We start from the raw sequence: 21,265 nt of genomic DNA on the forward strand, positions 1-21,265 counted from the left end.
GAGTGGCTGGAATACCTGCTGAAACCAAGAGTCGGATGCTTAATGGACTGAGCCACCCAGGTGCACCTAAATATGCGAGTTTAAAGTTTACAGTTCCGGGGTGCTTGGGTGGCTTGGTCGTGTCTGCTTCTGATCTCACAGTTCATGACTTGGAGCCCCACATCAAGCTCTCTGCTGTCAATGTGGAGCCTGCTTCAGATCCTCTGTCTTCCTCTCTCTGCCCTTCCCCGTGTGTGCTCTCTCTTTAAAATAAAATAAGGGTGGCTGGGTGGCTCAGTCGGTTAAGCACCTGACTCTTGATTTTGGCTCAAGTCATGATCTCAGGTTCGTGGGACTGAGTCCCCCGTTGGGCTCTGTACTGGCAGTGTGGAGACTGCTTGGGATTCTCTGTCTCCCTCTGCTCCTCCTGCACTCGCACTGTCTCTGTCTCTCTCAAAATAAATAAACTTTAAAATAAAATAAAAAGTAAGGTTTGCAGTTCAATGAGTTTTGACAAATGTATACATCCATGCGTCAACAGCCACAGTCACAATCTAGAATTTTTCTGTCATCCTTAGGTATAAGAAAGTAGAAAAGTAAAGAGGCATGTAAACTATGAGAGCCTCTCTCCAACTTTAGCATTACAGCTTTCTGCTAAAACAGTGCTTATGCTAGGTGAGTCATTCTCAACCTTGAGCGTGCTTCAGAATCACTAAAGAAGCTCAAAAATGCACAAGAAGCACTCCAGACCAATTAAATCAGAATTTAGGTATGGTATTCATGCATCCATGTATTTTTTTTTTATTAAGATTTTATTTTTAAGTAATCTCTATGCCCAATATGGGCTCCAACTCACAACCTGGAGATCAAGAGCCACATGCTCCACCCAGTGAGCCACCCAGGTGCCCCATTCATGTATTTTTTTAAAACTTCCAAGCTCAGGCGATATTGAGAATCACTATAATCTTACAAATAGATTTTTAGCTCTCATCCTCTTCTCCACCAACTTAACTCCTCAGTCTTCACATCTTACTTCAAAGGTCACATCTTCAGGGATCTCTTTTTGAACCCCTCTCCTTTGCTGTAATCTCTTTCTTACATCTACTTGTGGTTTTAGTTATGTCTGTATATTGTAAGCTCCTCGGATCTAGGACATACAGCACGCATAACAATACATACAAATGAATGTATAAATGAATCTGTGAATGGAGATGTTTGTACCATCACTTAGCGCAGGTTAAGGGGGACGGCAGTACAAGTCCTGGGACAACTCGGGGATGACTATGGCGTCTCGGTGGCCCTTGCAGGAAAGACCCTCCCAGGGCCTGCAAAGCCAAGGAGCCTTCCTTCACCTCACGAACTTTCCGAGGCGTGCAGGGAAAACCCGGCAAAGGACGCGTCTTGCGGCGCGGCCGGCGTTGTGCGGCCTCCAGCCGAAAGGAGTCGCTGTGGAGAGATAGCAGCTTCCGGCCCGCTTTTTCCTTCTCTCTGCCACCGGCGCCAGCACGTCCTGTTTTCGTTGGCTGCTCTCGGATGGCTGCCACCGCTGGAGCTGCTGCTCTCTCTTAGTGCTGCACCTCGCTCGGCTAGCTGAGGGCGGTGCGGCCTCTTCTTTTGTCCGGTTACCCTGCGCATTGTCCCGAAGGGCGCCGCTTTTCCCGCGGCCGGCAGCATGGGCCGGGAGTCACGGTGAGGCGGCGCGCTGAGAGGGCGAGCGGGCGGGCGGTTTCCTTGAAGTGGGGGAAAGAGGCGGGAGTTGAGGTGCCAGCGGGGCCAGGCCTGACCCCGGGCGGCCCCACGTGCGGCCAGCGCTGACCTCGGCCACTAGAGGGGCTGGGGGACCCCGGCCGAGGGAGTGGCTGTATTTGGGGCGGTGACGGCCACGGGGTTCCCAGCACTGCCTTCACCGGTTCCAGCCCCTGGAGTGGGACCACCCCTCCAGGGCGTCAGTGATTGGGCACCACATCCCGCCATTTCCATGGAGCCCACCGTGATCGCTCTGGCAATAGTGATCCCAGTTGAATTTCTTGCAATTCGCATTTGCCACGTTTCCTTGGCGCCTGTTGCTGCCTATTTTAGTTCTTTGTGTGGTATTTTCCCAAGTCAGTTGAAAGGAGCGTGGAGACCAATATTTTTACATCACCTACAACATTGTACATGACTAGGCTTTTAGTGGGCTACAGTAATTGTTGCATGGAGATTTGTTTTGCAGATAGATTTCATATTTCTTTGTTACGTGTTTTTCTGTCCTTTTAAAGCTGTGCATTGGGAGGTCTTACTAGAATTAGGATATCTCTTCAAAACTTTAGATTGTTACCTGGTTTGGGACCTTGAGGTTTTTATCTCAGCGATGAATATTTATTTGCTTTGTATTTAGCAGTTACTAAAAGATCCTTTTTATCTGGGATATAAATAATAGTTTATTTTTTGTTAAAATTGTTTAATGTTTATTCATTTTTTGAGAGAGAGACAGAGTGCAAGTGGGGGAGGGGCCTAGAGGGAGGGAGACACAGAACTCAAAGCAGGCTCCAGGCTCTGAACTGTCAGCACAGAGCTCAACTGCGTGGCTGGAACTCATGAACTGTGAGATGATGACCTGAACTGAAGTTGGAGGCTTAACTGACTGAGCCACCCAGTTGACCCTTAATAGTTTATTGACATATAATTAACATTCAGGGAAATAGACAAAGCTTAAGGGTAGAGCTTGCTGAAATTTAGCAAATCCATAAACTGTGGAAACATCACCCAGATAAAGATAAAGAATATTTCTATATCTGCACAAAATTCCTGGGGCATCTTTTAAATCTTTTTGAAGGCATTGGCTGTTCATTTGGCTACCCAGAGCAGAAACCTGCAAGTGTACTTATTTGATTCATTTTTCTCTCTTAACTGTCTCAACCCAATACGATTCTATATCCTCTCTCCATTCCTGCTCTCTATGACTTAATTCAGGCCTAATTATTTAGTGCTCAGACTGCTACACTTGCCTCAAATTGATTATTTTCCTGTGATCTTGCCCTTCTAATAGATTCCTCACACTGCAGACAGAGTGACACTTCTTAAATAAAGATTATGTCATTCCTCTCTTTTTGTCTGTTTTGGTTCTTTCAAGATGAAGTCACACTCTTCAGCCCGCCTTCAGGGCCCTTCACAATTAAGTCTCTTCCAGCCCTTTAGCCTTCTTCCCTGGCTTGTTTTCTAGGTTAGTTTAGGGACTGATGAAAGGTTCAGAGATGGGAAGATCAAGGTGTTAGAGAAATAAGTGAAGAGCCCAGTTAGCCTGCATATGTAGGTGTCATGAAAGGTTGAAGAAAAGTGGTAGGAGCTAGGTTCTGAAATGGAGTTGGGTCCAGAATGTGGGTGGATTGTAGATTTAGTTTCGAAGTTAAGATTTTAATTGAGAGCCTTTGAAGATTTTAAGTAAGAAATGAGTGTGTATGTTTATAACGTGGTCAGAATTCTGCTTTATGAAGATTACCTTAGCAGCAATGAGTAAAACAGATTTAAGGGAAAGGAGGGTAGAAGCAAGATTTCTAAAGGTCTTCTAAAATGCCCTAACTACATAACTTTGATATGGAGTCATGACAGAACTCTGAGGAGGTGATAAAATTGAAAAGAATCACAGAGGTGAAATTGGTGATATTTGGTGTTTTATTGGTTGTGTAGAATGAGATATTGAAGATAATTGATACTTTGAGCCTACTGACTGAAGGTTGGGATGACAAATGGTTTGGGGAGGGAAAGGCAGTAAGTGTGAGTTTCTAGGGGCACCTGGGTGGCTCAGTCAGTTAAGCGTCCAACTTCAGCTCAGGTCATGATGATCTCATGGTCTGTGGGTTTGAGCCCTGCATCGGGCTCTGTGCTGACAGCTCAGAGCCTGGAGCCTACTTATGATTTTGTGTCTCCCTCTCTCTCTGAGCATCCCCTGCTCATGCTGTCTATCTGTCTGTCTCTCTCAAAAATAAATAAACATTAAAAAATAAGCTTGGGTTTCTGTACATTTAATTTCACGTGCTTAAGGGATAATGAGGTATACTCATTCCCTAGCCATCTTATCTACGTTTATCGCTTTAAGTAGCCTTTGTACACTGATGACTCCCTTGGTGAACCCTGGACTCATATTTTCAACTACCTCCTGTACATCTCCATGTGAATGCCTAATATCCTGATTTCCCACTCTCGCCCCACATCTACTCCTCCTCAAGCTTCCTATCTTAATACGCAGCAACTTTGTCTTTCTCCTTGGTCCACGCAAGTATCTCAGCAACACTCGTGACTTCTCCCTTGCTGTCCCACTTGACATTGAATTAGTCCTTAAATACAATCAGCTCTAGCTCCACGATATCTACATTTTGACCCTTCCTATGGCAACTCTGAACCTGACATTCTGATCCATGCCACTACTCTCTTACTTCAGTGATTGCTATAGCATTCTACCTGTTTTCCTTGCTTCTGCACTTGGCTTCCTTCAGTTTGTTCTCCCCTCAGCAGCCAGATTTTTTTTTTTTTTAAGTTTATTTATTTTGAGAGGGCATGCACATATGCATTCGTTGGGGAGGGGCAGAGAGAGAGGGAGAGAGCATCCTAAGCAGTCTCTGTGCTATTGGTGCAGAGCCTGATGTGGGGGCTCTAACCCAGGAATCATGAAGTCATGACCTGAGCTGAAATCAAGAGTCGGATGCTTAGCCAACTGAGCCACCCAGGTACCTCCAGACTAATGCTTTAAAAACTGAGGTAACGTTGCTCCTGTGCTTAAAATTTTCCAGTAACCTCAACTTACTCAGATCTATAAGGCTCTACAAATCTGTGCATGTTTGGCTGCGCTATGGTATCTCTGACCTCGTTTCATGGTACTCTTTCTTGGTCATTCAGCCCTAGCCACATCTGCCTTCCTTGTTGTTCCTTGGACACACCAGTCAAGCTTTGTCTTCAGGGTCTTTGCACTTGTGGTGCCTGAAAAGTTTCTCCCCGATATATCTACATGGTTCTTTTTACTTTTCTCAAACTTCTGAAATGTCTCTTAGCACATTTTTGTCTAGTCACCTAGTGTAAAATAGCAAATCTCCTACTTCCCATCCTCTCTCTTTCATCTACTCTAATCTGTTTTTCTCCATAGTACCACGTGATGGTGATGTATTGTTTATTTTTTTCTTTACTTAACTGGTCATCTTTTTTTTTTTTTTTTTTTTTTTTTTTTTACCAGAATGCAAGTTGCTTGGGACCCAGAGGCAAGAGTTTGATCTGTTCTTTTTACTGTCCTTGTTTCCCTTTTAAGATAGTTTTTTTTTTCCCTCTCTACATGGACTATAAATGAAGGAATCATTACTTCCCTCTGATTTTAAGAATTGTAGGGGTTCCTGGCTGGCTCAGTGAGAACAGCATGTGACTCTTGATCTCAGGGTTGTGATTTCAAGCCCCATGTTGGTTGTGGAGATTACTTAAATAAATAAACTTAAAAAAAAAGAGTTTATGTGTACAAAGTCCTTTCATTGTTGGGGCGCCTGGGTGGCTCAGTCGGTTGAGCGTCCGACTTCGGCTCAGGTCATGATCTCGCGGTCTGTGAGTTCGAGCCCCGCATTGGGCTCTTTGCTGACAGCTCGGAGCCTGGAACCGGCTTCGGATTCTGTGTCTCCCTCTCTCTCTGCCCCTCCCCCACTCATGCTCTGTCTCTCTCTCTTTGTCAAAAATAAATAAACATTAAAAAAAATAATAATAAAGTCCTTTCATGGTTTAATTTGTGTGCTGAGATATTTTGGGAAAATGTGATTAAATAAAATATCATACAAGCTAGCTGCGTTTCCTAAACTTAATCTTGACCTTACTTTCTAGCCATTATCGGAAGCGGTCAGCATCAAGGGGGCGATCTGGAAGTCGATCTAGAAGTCGCTCACCTGACAAAAGAAGTAAACGTGGAGATGACAGGCGGTCTAGAAGCAGAGATAGAGATAGAAGGAGAGAGAGGTCTCGTAGCAGGGATAAAAGAAGATCTCGGTCAAGAGACCGGAAGCGCCTGAGGTAAGAATTTAAAGATTCATGATAAATTGGTCTCTGTCAGCTAAATTCAGCTTCTTCAAAAGTGTGACTTGGACTGGATTTTAGTGGCCCCTTTATAGGCACTCTGTTTTAACTCCAGCTTGTTTGATTAGGTCAAGAAGTGATTTGCCTGGAACAAAGACTTTCAAACAGTATTTTAAGTTTGGAAACATTTGGCTCTATTTCCTGTAATCCAAAGAAAACCAAATAAATAAAAATTAAGAAAGGGTGGGCAGTGCCCAGCTGGGCTTAGTGGGTAGAGCATACAATTCTTGATTGCTGGTTTATGAGTTTTACCCTTATGTTGGGTGTGGAGCCTACTTAAAAACCAAAACCAAAACCAAACCAAAGAGAACCTTCAGAGCCCCCTGAGGGAGGTTTTAAAAGCCAGTAAAAGATAAGGTAATATGCTGTCAAGGGGGTTCTGTTCTAATTCTGTCCCAAGAACGCTGACCACTATGTTCAGAGCAGCCACTAAAGCTGATAGGAGAAGGAAAAAGGACAGAGCTACCCAAACCCTACTTGCTGTTTGTCACTTTAAAAAAAAAATTTAAGGATTTGTATTTTCAAGTAATCCCTACACCCATTGTGGGGCTCAAACTTACCCAAAATTATGAGTTGATTGCTCTACTGACTGAGCCATCCAGGCACTCCCATTTGACACAATTTTTAAAAACCATTTTAGATTTAAACGAAAGAACACCCTAATTTTTATTTTACGTGCTTGCATTTTCCTAGGCACAAATCAAGCAGCTATAACCTTCCTAGAGGTGAAAGACATTGTCTTTAAATAAAAATCTTCACCACACCAAAAAAATATTTCTGATAAGTTTTTTATTAAAATAGGAAAGAAGACAGGGTTGTATAGGTGTTATGAACTAATCACAGAAAAAAAAAACCTATTTTTTTCCAAACATTAGAAGGAGAACTAGCAAAGGTAGTCAGGGAGAATATTCATCTTTTAGAATGCATATAGTGCAATTTCTTCAGTTTTGTATTATGTGGTCCCAGGAACAGTTTCATATAATTCAGTCAAGTATGTGTTAAGTGAAATTGATTACTTAAGATAATGTCTTTAACTTTTGAGAGTGAATCACGAGGTTTTAGGGGCATCTGGGTGGCTCCGTCAGTTAAGCGTCCAACTTTGGCTTGGGTCATGATTTCACAGTTCATGAGTTTGAACCCTGCATAGGGCTCTCTGCTGTCAGCGCCAAGCCCGCTTTGGATCCTCTGTCTCCCTCTCTCTCTGCCCCTCCCTGACTTGTGCTTTTTTTTCTTGCTCTTTCAAAAATAAATAAACATAAAATAAAAACAAGAATCATGAGGTTTTAGAGCAAGAAGGATTTTGAGATTATGTAAGTAAAGTCTCCATATCATATAGATAAGGAAACTGAGCCACAGAGTTGATCTGCCATATGTCATGTGACTGCCAGCTCTAGAATAGAAATTTTTGTTTCCTACTCTTCATGTCTGTGATCTTCCCATAGCCCCATTATGCCTACCCTTATACTTAGGTTTTGGCTGATTTGAGGTTTTAGATTTTCTACTATAGGCTGTAGATTTCAAAAAGCTATTATTACAGATTTGCTATGTTTTCAACAAATATCATTTTGGAATTAGTATCAGTTTTTTGTTGACCATTTGTAAGAATTGGCTTTACTTGTTGCCTGTTTATTTACTAAAGTTTACTTATTTATTTTGAGAGAGAGAACCAGCAGGGGAGGGGAATGGAGAAAGAATTGAAAGCAGGCTCCATGCTGTCATGCTGTCAGTGCAGAGCCCATTGAGGGACTTGAACTCATTAATCCAGATACCATGACCTGAGCCTAAACCAAGAGTCAGACCCTTAACAAACTGAGCTACCTAGGCGCCCCACTTGTTCCCTATCTATCTATTTATTTTTAAAATTTATTTATTTTGAGAGAGAGAAAGAGAGAGCTGGGGAGGGGAAGAGAGAGAGGGAGAGAGAATCCTAAGCACGCTCTGCACTGTCAGTGCAGAATCTGATGCAGGGCTTGAACTCACCAACTGTGAGATGACCTGAGCCAAAACCAAGAGGCAGACGCTTAACCAACTGAACCACCTCGGTGCCCCAGTTGTTCCCTATTTATATCTGATTTGATGGTTAATTGAAATCTCAGCCTTTAGCAATGGTAATAATTAAGAAGCTCTTTCAACATGGCACAGAAACATTTTCTGAAAGAATCTCTAATTGGTCATAGAATGAATGGAAAGTGTCCTTTCAGGCGTTCCAGAAGTAGAGAGAGAGATCGAAGTCGAGAGCGAAGAAGATCTCGAAGTCGAGACAGGAGACGCTCCAGGAGTAGAAGCCGAGGCCGGCGATCCAGATCCTCAAGTCCTGGCAATAAAAGCAAGAAAGCTGAGAATAGGTAATGTTATCATTGGACTGTATCTGTCTTGCAGGTTGGGAACTGACTCTTCACTCTTTCTTTTCTCTCTTTCTCTTTTTTTTTTCCACTGATTTTGGCTTCTATGATGAACTGTTGGTTGAATTTTAATAGGTTATAAAGCTTGTAAATTATTGGAAAATACTAGATTCGATTAGTTTTAACTCAATACATTGTTCTCTTTAGTATCTACTTTTAATAGTCAGGAGTATATTATATAAACATCTTCCTAGGAACTCTGTTTTTCTTTTGAGGTATGTTTTTAACATTTTTAACATTGATTTGACAGATAACTTTTTTTTAACGTTTATTTTTGAGAGAGAGAGAGAGCGGAAGCAGAACGGGGTAAGAGAGAGTGGGAGAGAGAGAATCTTAAGCAGGCTCTGTGCTAACAGCTCAGGACCGGATATGGGGCTCAAACTCACGAACCTTGAGATTGTGACCTGAGCTGAAATCGAGAGTCAGATGGTTAACTGACTGAGCCACCCAAGCATCCCATTTGACAGTTTTTAAATCATGACATGTATTACTGAATTGCTGTTCAGGATGGGTGTGAACTTTGCTTGTGTTAAGTTAAATATATATGTTTCCTTAAGATGCCAGTACCATTCAATTTTGAGTTATTGGTTATGTCTTTTAGACATAATATGTTTACTTTTTTATCTGTGTCATTTATGTTTATTCTTTATATTTCTCTTGTCAATGGTTCATTCTTTTCCTGTTTGTAAAAGTGGTGTCAAAGGATAGTCAATACATGAATTTGTGTCTGTTTTCTCTACCTTCTTTATATTAGTCGTGAGGATTTTTTTCCTGTCATTAATTTTGTTATTTTTATTTTACTGAGGTCCATATAATAATGCCCATTAGGACTATTTTAAGTTAAAATATAAATTCAGAAAAGTGAATGAAGTATAAATATGCAGTTTATTAAGTAATTATAAAGCAGTACTCATGTAAACACCACCAAGGTTTAGAAATACAACATTGTCAGTATCTCCAGAAGCCATCCATGTCTGTTCTCTAACCTAGCTCTTTACTACCCTAGATAAAACCATTCCTGACTTTTGTACTAGTAACTTCTTTCTGTTTATTTATCATCTGTGTTTGGATCTGGAAAAAGAATAGTTTAGATTTTTATGTTTTTTAACTTTACCTGAATAAATCACATATTCTTTTGTATCTGTGTTGGTGATTGCTTGAGACTCATCTGTGTTACATATAACAGTAGGTCGTTTTCATTGCTGAATACTATTCTGCGGCATAAATATACCACTATATATCCATTTTACTGAGGTACGTGTTTGGGTTGTTTTAACTTTTAGGTGCTTGTGAATGTTTTTTTTTTTGAAGTTTATTACATTTATTTTGGGGAGAGAGAGAGAGAAAGAGAGCAAGTGAGGGAGGGGTGGAGAGAGAGGGAGACACAGAAAGAATCTGAAGCAGGCTCCAGGCTCTAGGCTGTCAGCACAGAGCCCGATCTGGGGCTCGAACTTGTGAACTGTGAGATCATGACCTGAGCCGAAGTTAGATGCTCAACTGACTGAACCACCCAGGTGCCCTGTGAACATTTGTATGTATGTTTCCTAGTGTACATGTGCATGAGTTTCCCTAGTCTGTATATACGAATGAAATTACATGGCCATAGAATTAACATAGCTTCAAAAAAAAAAAAAAAAAATTAACATACCTTCATTTTTACTAGGTGATCCCACATGCTTTCCAGAGGGGTTATACTAATTCTACTCCCACAAACATTATGATAATTGTGTTGTCTCATACCCTTCCTAGTATTTGGTATTGTCAGTCCTTCTAATTTTTGTTAACTGGTTAGATATGTTATACCAATATCATTGTGGTTTTAATTTGTATTTCTCTGACTACCAGTGAGGTTGAACATCTTTTCATATGCTTGCTTGTCATTTGAATTTCTTCTTTTCTGAAGTATGTTAAAAATCTTTTTGCTTATTTTCCTGTTGGGTTGTTTCTTTAAAAATTGATTCATAGGAGGTTTTTGTCATTATTTTTAAATATCCTGGATGGTTGTTTACTGTCATTTTTATGAATGGCAAATATATTCTCTTACTCTGTAGTTTGTCTTTTCACTCTGCAATGATACTTTTGATGAACAGAGACTTAAGAAAGAAGAAACATTTCTCGATTCATTTTGTGTATTGAGAAGAATGTAGATATTAAAACCTGACAAGGGCAGTGTGAGAAAATTATAGGCTATACTCATTCTAAACATAAAGATTATATCAAATCCAACCATATGTAAAAAAAAATAATTATGACTTAGTTGGATTTATTCCAGAAATGGAAGATTAGTTTAACATTAGAAAATTTATCATTGTAATACTTTATATTAGTAAGAGCCAAAGTGAAAATTCTTAATTATTTAAGTAGATTCAGAAAAGTGTTTTTTGTGTTTTCTTAAAATTTTTTTAAAAATCTTTTTTTTTTTAGTTTACATCCACATTAGCATGTAGTGCAGCATTGCTTTTAGGAGCAGATTCCTTAATGCCCCTTACCCATTTAGCCCATCCCCTCTCCCATAGCCCCTCCAGTAACCTTTTGTTTGTTCTCCATATTTAAGAGTCTCTTATGTTTTTGCCCCTTATGTTCATCTAAAGTCCTCATATGAGTGAAGTCATATGATAGTTGTCTTTCTCTAATTTCGCTTAGCATAATACCCTCTAGTTCCATCCACGTAGTTGCAAATGGCAAGATTTCATTCTTTTTGATTGCCGAGTAATACTCCATTGTATAGATATACCACATCTTCTTTATCCATTCATCCATCCATGGACATTTGGGATCTTTCCATACTTTGGCTATTGTCGATAGTGCTGCTATAAACCTTGGGGTGCATGTGCCCCTTCGAAACAGCATACCTGTATCTCTTGGATACATACCTAGTAGTGCAATTGCTAGGTTGTAGGGTAGTTCTAATTTTAATTTTTTGAGGAAACTCCATACTGTTTTCCAGAGTGGCTGCATCGGCTTGCATTGCCACCAACAATGCAAAGAGATCCTCTTTCTCCTCATCCTCGCCAACATCTGTTGTTGCCTGAGTTGTTGATGTTAGCCATTCTGACAGGTGTGAGGTGGTATCTCATTGTGGTTTTGATTTGTATTTCAAAATGATGAGTGATGTTGAGCATTTTTTCACGTGTCGGTTGGCCATCTGGATGTCTTCTTTGGAGAAGTGTCTATTCATGTCTTTTGCCCATTTCTTCACTCGATTATTTGTTTTTTGGGTGTTGAGTTTGAGAAGTTCTTTATGGATGTTGGATACTAACCCTTTATCTAATAATGTTGTTTGCAAATATCTTTTCCCATTCCGTCGATTGCCTTTTCGTTTTGCTGATTGTTTCCTTTGTGGTGTAGGAGCTTTTTATTTTGATGAGGTCCCAATAGTTCATGTTTGCTTTTGTTTCCCTTGCCTCCAGAGATGTGTTAAGTAAGAAGTTGCTGAGGCCGAGGTCAAAGAGGTTTTTGCCTGCTTTCTCCTCGAGGATTTTGATGGCTTCCTGCCTTACATTTAGTTCTTTCATCCATTTTGAGTTTATTTTTGTGTATGGTGTAAGGAAATGGCCCAGGTTCATTTTTCTGCATGTCGCTGTCCAGTTTTCCCAGCACCACTTGCTGAAGAGACTGTCTTTATTCCATTGGATATTCTTTCCTGCTTTGTCAAAGATGAGTTGGCCATACGTTTGTGGGTCCATTTCTGGGTTCTCTATTCTGTTCCATTGATCTGAGGGTCTGTTTTTGTGCCAGTACCATACTGTCTTGATGATTACAGCTTTCTAATACAGCCTAAAGTCCAGGACTGTGATGCCTCCTGCTTTGGTTTTCTTTTTGAAGATTGTTGTTGCTATTTGGGGTCTTTTCTGGTTCTTAGCATACATGGATAGAAAAGTATTTGACAAACTGATTGAAAAATTAGAAATGCAATGGCATAAACAATCTTTTTTTTTTTTTTAATTTTTATTATTTTTGAGAGACAGAGAGACAGAACATGAATGGGGAGGAACAGAGAGAGAGGGAGACACAGAATCCAAAGCAGGCTCCAGGCTCTGTGCTATCAGCACAGAGCCCCACGCGCACAAACTGTGAGATCATGACCTTAGGCAAAGTTGAATGCTCAACCAACTGAGCCACCCAGCTGCCCCTCTAATGTACTTTTTTTTTACTTTTTTTTTTTTTAACGTTTATTTATTTTTGAGACAGAGAGAGACAGAGCATAACAGGGGAGGGTCAGAGAGAGGGAGACACAGAATCTGAAGCAGGCTCCACGCTCTGAGCTGTCAGCACAGAGCCCGACGCGGGGCTCGAACTCACTGACCGCGAAATCATGACCTGGGCTGAAGTCGGCCGCTTAACCAACTGAGCCACCCAGGCGCCCCTAATGTACTTTTAAAAGCACCAATTATAAGGGGTGTAAAAGTAGACTGAAATGATTGCATTAAAATAAGAAATTTTATTCATTAAAAGATATCATACATAGGGGAAAATGCATGTCTATTGGGGTTTTAAACATTATTACATACCAAATTATCTTGTAGAATATTAATGTTTTGGTATATTTCTCTGTGTGTCAAATTTTACCTCCTATTTAAATTTTGTAATTATTTTTATGTGATATGTCCAATTTTTCTTGGGCAAATTGCCAAATACTTAATAATTAATGATATTTGTTGCTACTTATAGGGTTAAGTTTTCATTATATTTCCGGGATGTTTATTAACGTAATATGAATGTGAAATTGACTCTCAGAAGTTTCTTACTTAAAATGTAAAATGGAGGTCGGGGCACCTGGGTGGCTCAGTCATTTAAGCATCTGACTCTTGATTTCAGCTGAGGTCATGATCTCGTGGTTCGGTTTGTGGGTTTGAGCCCTGCATCAGGCTCCATGCTGTCGGTGTGGATCCTGCTTGGGATTCTCTCTTCCTCTCTCTCTGCTCCTCCCACACTCATGCTGCCTCTGTCTCTCTCAAAATAAATAAATAAACTTTAAAAAAAAAGTAAAATGCAGGTCTTTACAAATATTTTAAGGGGTGTGTGGGTGGCTCAGTTCGGTTGAGCGTCCGACTTCAGCTCAGGTCGTGATGTTGCAGTTTGTCAGTTCGAGCCCCACATTGGGCTTTGTGCTGACAGCTCAGCGCGTGGAGCCTGCTTTAGATTCTGTGTCTTCCTCTCTTTCTGACCCTCCCCTGCTCACACTCTGTCTCTGTCTCTCCCAAAAATAAAAATTTTAAAAAACTAAAAAAAAAATTTTTAAATGTGAATGTTTCTGAACACAAATAGATGATGTTTCTTTTTTTCTTTTTTTTGTAGGTCTAGGTCCAAAGAGAAAACAGATAGTGGGGAAAGTTCTAAAGAGAAGAAAAAAGACAAAGATGACAAGGAGGATGAAAAAGAAAAAGATGCTGGTGTATGTTTACTAACAAATAATTGTATAATATCAAGCTTGTTTCTGTAATCACAGATTGTTTTTTTTATTGCTATGTATTTTGAACTTTTAAAAAAATTATTTATTTATTCATTTATAAATGTTTATTTTTGAGAGCTAGAGAGAACACGAACAAGGAAGGGGCATAGAGAAAGGGAGAAACAGAATCCAAAGCAGGCTCCACGTCCTGAGCTGTTAGTATAGAGCCTGATACGGGGCTTGAACTCACAACTGCCATACCATGACCTGAGGTGAAATCAAGAGTTGGTCGTTTAACTGACTGAGCCACCCAGGTGTCCCTGGATAAAGCCTTTACAAAGGCTGTTTCTAGGAAACTTAAACATAAAGGCTAAAACACAAAAGCTGGTTGTTTTTTTGTTTTTAAATATATTTTTAATGTTTTTTGTTTCTTTTGTGGGGTGGGCAGAGGGACATAGAGAGAGAATGAGTAGAGAATCCCAAACACTCTCTGCATTGTCAGCATGGAGCCTGATGCATGGCTGGATCTCTTGAACCTGTGAAATCATTACCTGAGCCAAAATCAGGAGTTGGACACTTAACCAACTGAGTCACCCAGGTGCCCCCTACGACCAAAGCTTTTTAATCATGTTGATACATAGCTTTCCCTTACTCATTAATTTCTAATAGAAAATTTCTTTTTCATGGTGGCAGTTTAAGAGGAGTTTAGAGGATTTGAAGTTGACAATAACTGATAACTAGGGAATTTTGCGTGTTTATTTATCTAGTTTCTAGTTGAGGAAGAAAGTGAATATCTGTGTATTTTGCTGTAATGAAAAAGAGATTAGATTATGGTTTTTGAAGTCTGTCTGCTTTCTTAGTTGAAGATGCTTTTTCTTATGAATTCATTTTGCTGGTGTATTTGTGGATATGTTTAAAAGATGTGTGATCTAAATCTTTTCTAAACTAAGGAGTTTGTAAATACATGTTTTTCCTTTTCCTTTTTTATACTTTGAAAAAATTATTTGGAATATTGCTGAAATAAAGTTGTTAATCTTTGTTTCCTTCTCTCACTGTCTCTCTTGTTCCCCCCCCCCCCCCCCCCCAAGAACTTTGATCAGAATAAGCTGGAAGAGGAAATGAGGAAGCGAAAAGAACGAGTAGAAAAGTGGCGAGAGGAACAACGTAAAAAGGCCATGGAAAACATAGGGGAACTGAAAAAGGAAATTGAAGAGATGAAACAAGGGAAAAAATGGAGTTTAGAAGATGATGATGGTATATTCATTTGGTACACTAATAGTCTATATAACAATTCATGTAGAATATTCTAGAAATATGAATAATACTTCATAGTGGAAATTTTTAGGCATTTTTTCTCTTATGGAAAATCGTACCATTTTCACCTTTTTTTAAATGTACAATTCCATGGCATTAAGTACATTCATGGTGTCGTGTATCATCCATCATCACCAGCCATTTCCAGAATGTTTTCATCATCCCAAACAGAAACTCTGTGCCCACAAAGATTAATTCCTCATCCTGCCCTACCCTCCACCTACTTACCCCCCAAAATATCTATTCTATGAATTTGCCTTTTGTAGGTACCTCACATAAATGCAGTCATATGGTCTTTGCCCTTTTGTGTCTGGCTTATTTGACTCAACATAATGTCCTCAAGGTTCTTCCATGTTGTACCCTGTGTCAAAATTTCATTCCTTTTTTATGGCTGAATGATATTCTATTGTATGTGTATACTGCGTTTTGTTTACCTATTGGTCTATTGGATATGTAGGTCGTTTACACCTTCTGACTGTTGTGAATAAAGCTGCTGCAAGTATTGGTATGCAAATATACATTTGAATCCCTGCTTTTAGTTTTTTAGTTAATATACCTAGGAGTGGAATTGCTGGGTTCATATTGAGATATTAAATCTCTCTAATGATATTTATGTTAAAATGTAACGTGTAGGGTAGTGTTCAGTAAGGATCACTGATTTTACTTCATTTTTGTTATTTTTTTATTAAAAAAAATTTTTTTTAATGTTTATTTTTGAGAGAGCGAGAGAGAGACAGAGTGTGAGTGAGGGACGGTCAGAGAGAGAGGGGGAGACAGAGTCCGAAGCAGGCTCCAGTCTCAGCAGTCAGCACAGAGCCTGACACAGGGCTCGAACTCACAAACCGTGAGCCGAAGTCAGACACTTAACTTACTGAGCCACCCAGGCGCCCCTCACTCGTTTTAGTTGAGAGTGGAGAGTTGAGTTCTTATGGGCACAGTCAGTAAATAGCTCTTTAATTTTTTTATTACAAATAAGAATATTAGTAATGAAGGTAAGTTAAAGGCATGTTTTCAGGTCCCTCCTGATTTTTCATAACTTACAAGAGAACTATTTCCCTGGCGTATATGATTTTTACTTTTAGATTTTAGTGAAGTAGAACAGTGTGAAATTTTATAGGGAAATGGAGTTTTGTTCTATTTTTCTGTGAAAATTCTGGTGAATTTTTCATCTTCTATGAAAGTTTCACAGAGTGGTTTAAATAGATGAAGAGAATGTATTTTTAAGGGGTGATGATATCTTTGATATGTGAAAAAAGATTATCTTGAATTGAAAATGCGATTTTTTTTTTGTGACTTAAAAAAAGGTAATTGAAAGAAATGTACTATTTAACAGAAAGTTTTTAGTCCTCTTTTCAATGTATCATGTGATTTATATCATTATCTAAAATTGATGCATGCTTGCTAAGTGTAATAACTTGTTAAGTTTGAGCATTTGAACTGCTTTGTGCCTGGGTTGGTTGGAAAGGAGGGTGTGAGGGAAGAGGTCACGGTGAGAGGCGTTCTGATTATGAAGTATTTCCTTTTGAAACATATGTACAAAAGAGTGATTCTGCTCTTTTAGATGATGAAGATGATCCTGCAGAAGCTGAAAAGGAAGGAAATGAAATGGAGGGTGAGGAGTTAGATCCATTAGATGCTTACATGGAAGAAGTGAAAGAGGAAGTAAAAAAGTTTAATATGCGAAGTGTGAAGGGTGGTGGAGGGAATGAAAAGGTATGCCATTTTCTCTTATTTTTTATAGATTTTTCCAGTATTCCTAATTGGATAACGAATTCTTGTCACATTGACCTACCACTGACTTGCCTGAGTTTATAAATTTGATTCCTCCCCTCTCTCAGAAATGCTAGTGCTTTTTCTCAGTCCCACAGATACTAGGGAATTTTAGCTGTAAGCGTTCTTTCAAAAAGTTGCTCTTACTGCCACCATCTGTATTTAGTGTCTTTCCTTACTGCTGACTTCTCATTAGGTCCTCTCCAGACTTCATTGGCACTTTCAGGTTTCATATTCCTGATCCCCTTTACCAGTGTATTTTTCTTCTTTTTAATAGCATTTGTTGTCTTTTGGCAAATTATCTGATTGAGTTTTTACTGTGTTTATTGTTTCTCTCTTATAAAATGAGAGCTCTCTAATGGTAGTGACCTTTACCTGCTTTATTGATTTATCCTAAGCTCTTTGAACAGTGTCTGGCTTGTCCAATGAGTAAAAAGTACCATTTAGTAGTATTTTTAAGTGAATTATTACATTTTTATATGTTCTATAACATTATATATTACATAAAATGATATAAAATTACATTATACAGTATTATATAAAATATATAGTAAACTTTATATAATCCAGTTAATGTTACATTTTAAAGTTTAAACAAATTCATTAGGAGAAAGCAGACTCCTTTTGTCATTTGAATTATAAATTGTGATAGTTATCATTGTGCTTCATTTGCATACAATTTCTTCTCAATTTTATAACATACTTTATATTCCTTTTTTATTTTAGAAGTCTGGGCCAACAGTCACAAAAGTTGTCACTGTAGTGACAACCAAAAAAGCAGTGGTAGATTCTGATAAGAAGAAAGGTGAGCTAATGGAGAATGACCAGGATGCCATGGAGGTAATTCTTCGTTAATTTTGACTTTGTTCATTATACTATCCTAGAAGTGTTTGTTTGGTGGAGATGTCTGTTTAGTTCTAGAAACTACTGTTAGGAGGAGTTCTTGCTTTTCTCAACAGTGCTGTTGCTGAATGAATATCCAGTCTGTAGAACATTTTGACATCTTTGACTTTTTTCTGCATGCCCACTTGTTGATTTCCCCTTTGCCCCTCATCACTGACCTCAGACATATAAGGCAAGAGAAGAAATAAAGTGATAGAATGAATTAAATTCTTCTATTAACACATTGTAAAGATTTGTGTAGAGAGAACTATATCAAAACTTCCTTAAAGCCTTATTAGAATTGTTTTGTTATTTTAGCTTTATATTGTCATTATAACTTTCTGTAAGGGCAACAAAAAAAGAAACTAAGTTGAAAAATTCAGAATGTGAAAAAGTAAAAGCCAAGGAATATTTTCTAGGAGAGGAGGATTTTAAAAGCTAGGAATAGTGTTTTCCATAAGGAGAAAATAATAAAGGATTTAGCTTTTTCCTTATTATTATTTTTTTTTAATTATAGTATTCTTCAGAGGAGGAAGAAGTTGATCTTCAGACGGCCCTTACAGGCTACCAGACAAAACAGAGGAAACTTCTAGAACCAGTGGATCATGGAAAAATTGAATATGAACCATTCAGAAAAAACTTTTATGTTGAAGTTCCAGAATTAGCAAAAATGTCTCAAGAGGGTAAAATTCTTTTATTCATTTATTGATTATTGAACAGAGGAGGATATGCTTCGCTTTGCCTAGGAGGAATGTGTGGGTAGGTTGTAAGTTGGTGCATGAGTAGGAGGAGTTTTCATGGCTTACCTGGAGAAGTGAGAGAAGAAAAAAGAAGGCAAGAAGTCATTCTAGTGAGTATGAACGTCATCTGCAAAGATTCAGAGCAGTGAGGAATCAGTGTAGTTTTGGAAGTATTTTTAAAAATGAGCAAAAATTAGTTTGGGTCATGTAGTTGAGATTTTTTGGGTTGAGAATACTCTTCATGTGAAGTTAGCAAATAAAGTATTGTTAGCCTTTCCCTTTCTGGGATTTGAGGGTTGGGAACCAGTGTGAATCTGTGTAATTATTGGTAGAATAAGGATAATCTAGGCAACTCTTGCTTGGAGAACAAGTGTTTGTATTACCTGTCAATCATTGTTCTTTTATTGATGTTTCAGTGTAAGACATAATAAAAGACAGATTATAGAAATGGGGTATTTCTTTTAGTCCCCTATTAGGTCACAGCAGTAATTGTATTAAGTGTCCTATAGATTTTGTGTGGAATTATCTTTAGTAGTACAAAAAAAAGATTTTTTAAAAAACTTTTCTCTTTTACTTTTTCAACTTTTTTTTCAATTTTGAGAGACAGAGTGTGAGCAGGGGAAGGGCAGAGAGAGAGGGAGAAACAGAATCTGAAGCAGGCTCCAGCTTCTGAGCTGTCAGCACAGTGCTCAATGCAGGGTTCGAACCCATGAACAGTGAGATCATGAGATCATGACCTGTGCTGAAGTCAGATGCTTAACCGACTGAGCTACCCAGGTGCCCTTCTTTTCTTTTATTTTTTTATGTTACTTATTTTTGAGAGAGAGACAGAGCTTGAGTAGGGGAGGGGCAGAGGGAGAGGGCATTCACAGAATCTGAAGCAGGCTCTAGGCTCTGATCTGTCAACACAAAGCCTAATGTGGGGCTCGAACTCACAAGCCGTGAGACCATGACCTGAGCTGAAGTTGGACATTTAACTGACTGAGCCACCCAGGTGCCCCTGAAGATTTTTTTTTTTTTTTAGGTTTCTTTATTTTGAGAGAGAGAGTATGCAGGAGGGGCAGAGAGAGAGAGGGAGAGAGAATTCCAAGCAGGCTCTGGACCGTCAGTACACAGAGCCCAATGCGGGGCTCGAACTCATGAACTGTGAGATCGTGACTGAGGTGAAATCAAGAGTTGGATGCTTAACTGACTGAGCCACCCAGGTGCCCCAAGAATTGAAGATTCTTAGTTTTACCATGCTTGATTGAAAAGTAGAAGGCATTAATGAAACAATATTTAATAGCTTTTAATCTGGATTTTGTTTTGTAGAGGTAAATGTTTTTCGGTTGGAAATGGAAGGCATTACTGTCAAGGGAAAAGGTTGCCCCAAACCAATTAAATCTTGGGTCCAGTGTGGAATTTCCATGAAGATCCTAAATTCTCTCAAAAAGTGAGTAGTTAGTGATTCTCTACATTTTTCAGTGTCTTCCCATTCAGAATGGCTCTTTTACCCAATTAATTCCATTGGTTACATTTTTACTCTAATAGAAAAATTTACTATTTTTTTCTTAAACACCTGAGTGTTTTCAGATATAATTTACATATCATAAACCTTACTTTTTGTACAGTTCAATGATTTTTAGTATATTTATGGAGTTAGGCAGTCATTACCATAATTTAATTTTAGAACATATTCATTATCCTAAAATGAGACCTGTATCCCTTAGTAGTCATTCTTCTCCCTTCTTCTAGGCATCCACTAATTTACTGTGTCTACAGATTTGTCTCTTCTAGACGTTTCCTATAAGTGGGATCGTACTAACATAGTCTTTTGTGATTCACTTTCACTTAACATAATATTTTCAGTGCTCATTCATGACGTAGAATGCCTCAATCCTTCATTCCCTTTTGACAAATAATATTCGTTGTACAGCTATTCTACGTTTTGGAAAACCTTACTATGGGACTTGGAGAGACCCAGAGATGCCAGTTCTTACCTTGTCTTTCTTTGGTTTGCTTTTTAAGGCATGGCTATGAAAAACCCACGCCAATCCAGACCCAGGCGATTCCTGCTATAATGTCTGGACGAGATTTGATTGGTATTGCCAAGACAGGAAGCGGAAAGACCATTGCTTTTCTGTTGCCCATGTTTAGACACATCATGGATCAGAGGTCATTAGAAGAAGGAGAGGGGCCAATAGGTACAATTCCTTTCATTAAACTATTTATTCAGGTAACGACTTTGTTGTCAGTTAATCAGAAAGACCTGATATTTTATAATGTTCTGTTATAACAATAAAGATGTCTTTATGTACATTTCCTTTATAAATTTGGCACTTTGGGGCTGATTTCCCCTTACCAGCAGGTGGAGTGAGAATCTTCAGAGCTCTGGAGTGACACCTCAGAAGTACAAAAACAGCCTCTCCTGGCACAGCTCAATTTTTAAACTCTGACTCGGCAGGTAGACTCCTCGTGCATCTATCTGTTTATTTATATTGAGGTTTGTGCTTAGTGAGTGTCAGTGGATCTATAAACTCAACATAGAAGATTGTAAGGAAATATATTTTCCATTTTTTGTTTTTCGCCTTAAAAGGCTATATATATAGTGCCAGCATCTCCTTCAGGATTAGGTCTTCAGGTTCATTTGTTGATTCATTTGGCAGAGATCTGTTTTGCAAGTGTGAGTAGGGTTTTGAAAATTTGCTCAACTCCTCTCTTGGAAACAG

The 21,265-nt window shown here is 38.9% G+C and overlaps 1 protein-coding gene across 1 annotated transcript in view; it reads left to right on the top strand.

Annotated features, from left to right (window-relative positions):
• The first annotated feature begins 1,465 nt into the window (after positions 1–1,465).
• Positions 1,466–21,265, top strand: part of DDX46 (DEAD-box helicase 46) — a 70,442-nt gene continuing 50,642 nt past the window's right edge. Inside the window, exons 1-10 of the mRNA XM_042935544.1 lie at positions 1,466–1,668; positions 5,809–5,994; positions 8,259–8,402; positions 13,758–13,854; positions 14,940–15,105; positions 16,727–16,878; positions 17,662–17,775; positions 18,335–18,500; positions 19,869–19,989; positions 20,565–20,740. Coding sequence (XP_042791478.1) covers positions 1,652–1,668; positions 5,809–5,994; positions 8,259–8,402; positions 13,758–13,854; positions 14,940–15,105; positions 16,727–16,878; positions 17,662–17,775; positions 18,335–18,500; positions 19,869–19,989; positions 20,565–20,740 — 1,339 coding nt within the window. The 5' untranslated portion in view covers positions 1,466–1,651. The remainder of the gene's footprint in view (positions 1,669–5,808; positions 5,995–8,258; positions 8,403–13,757; positions 13,855–14,939; positions 15,106–16,726; positions 16,879–17,661; positions 17,776–18,334; positions 18,501–19,868; positions 19,990–20,564; positions 20,741–21,265) is intronic.

The sequence above is a fragment of the Panthera leo genome, chromosome A1 (assembly GCF_018350215.1).
Source record: "Panthera leo isolate Ple1 chromosome A1, P.leo_Ple1_pat1.1, whole genome shotgun sequence".
Taxonomy (NCBI): Eukaryota; Metazoa; Chordata; class Mammalia; order Carnivora; family Felidae; genus Panthera; species Panthera leo.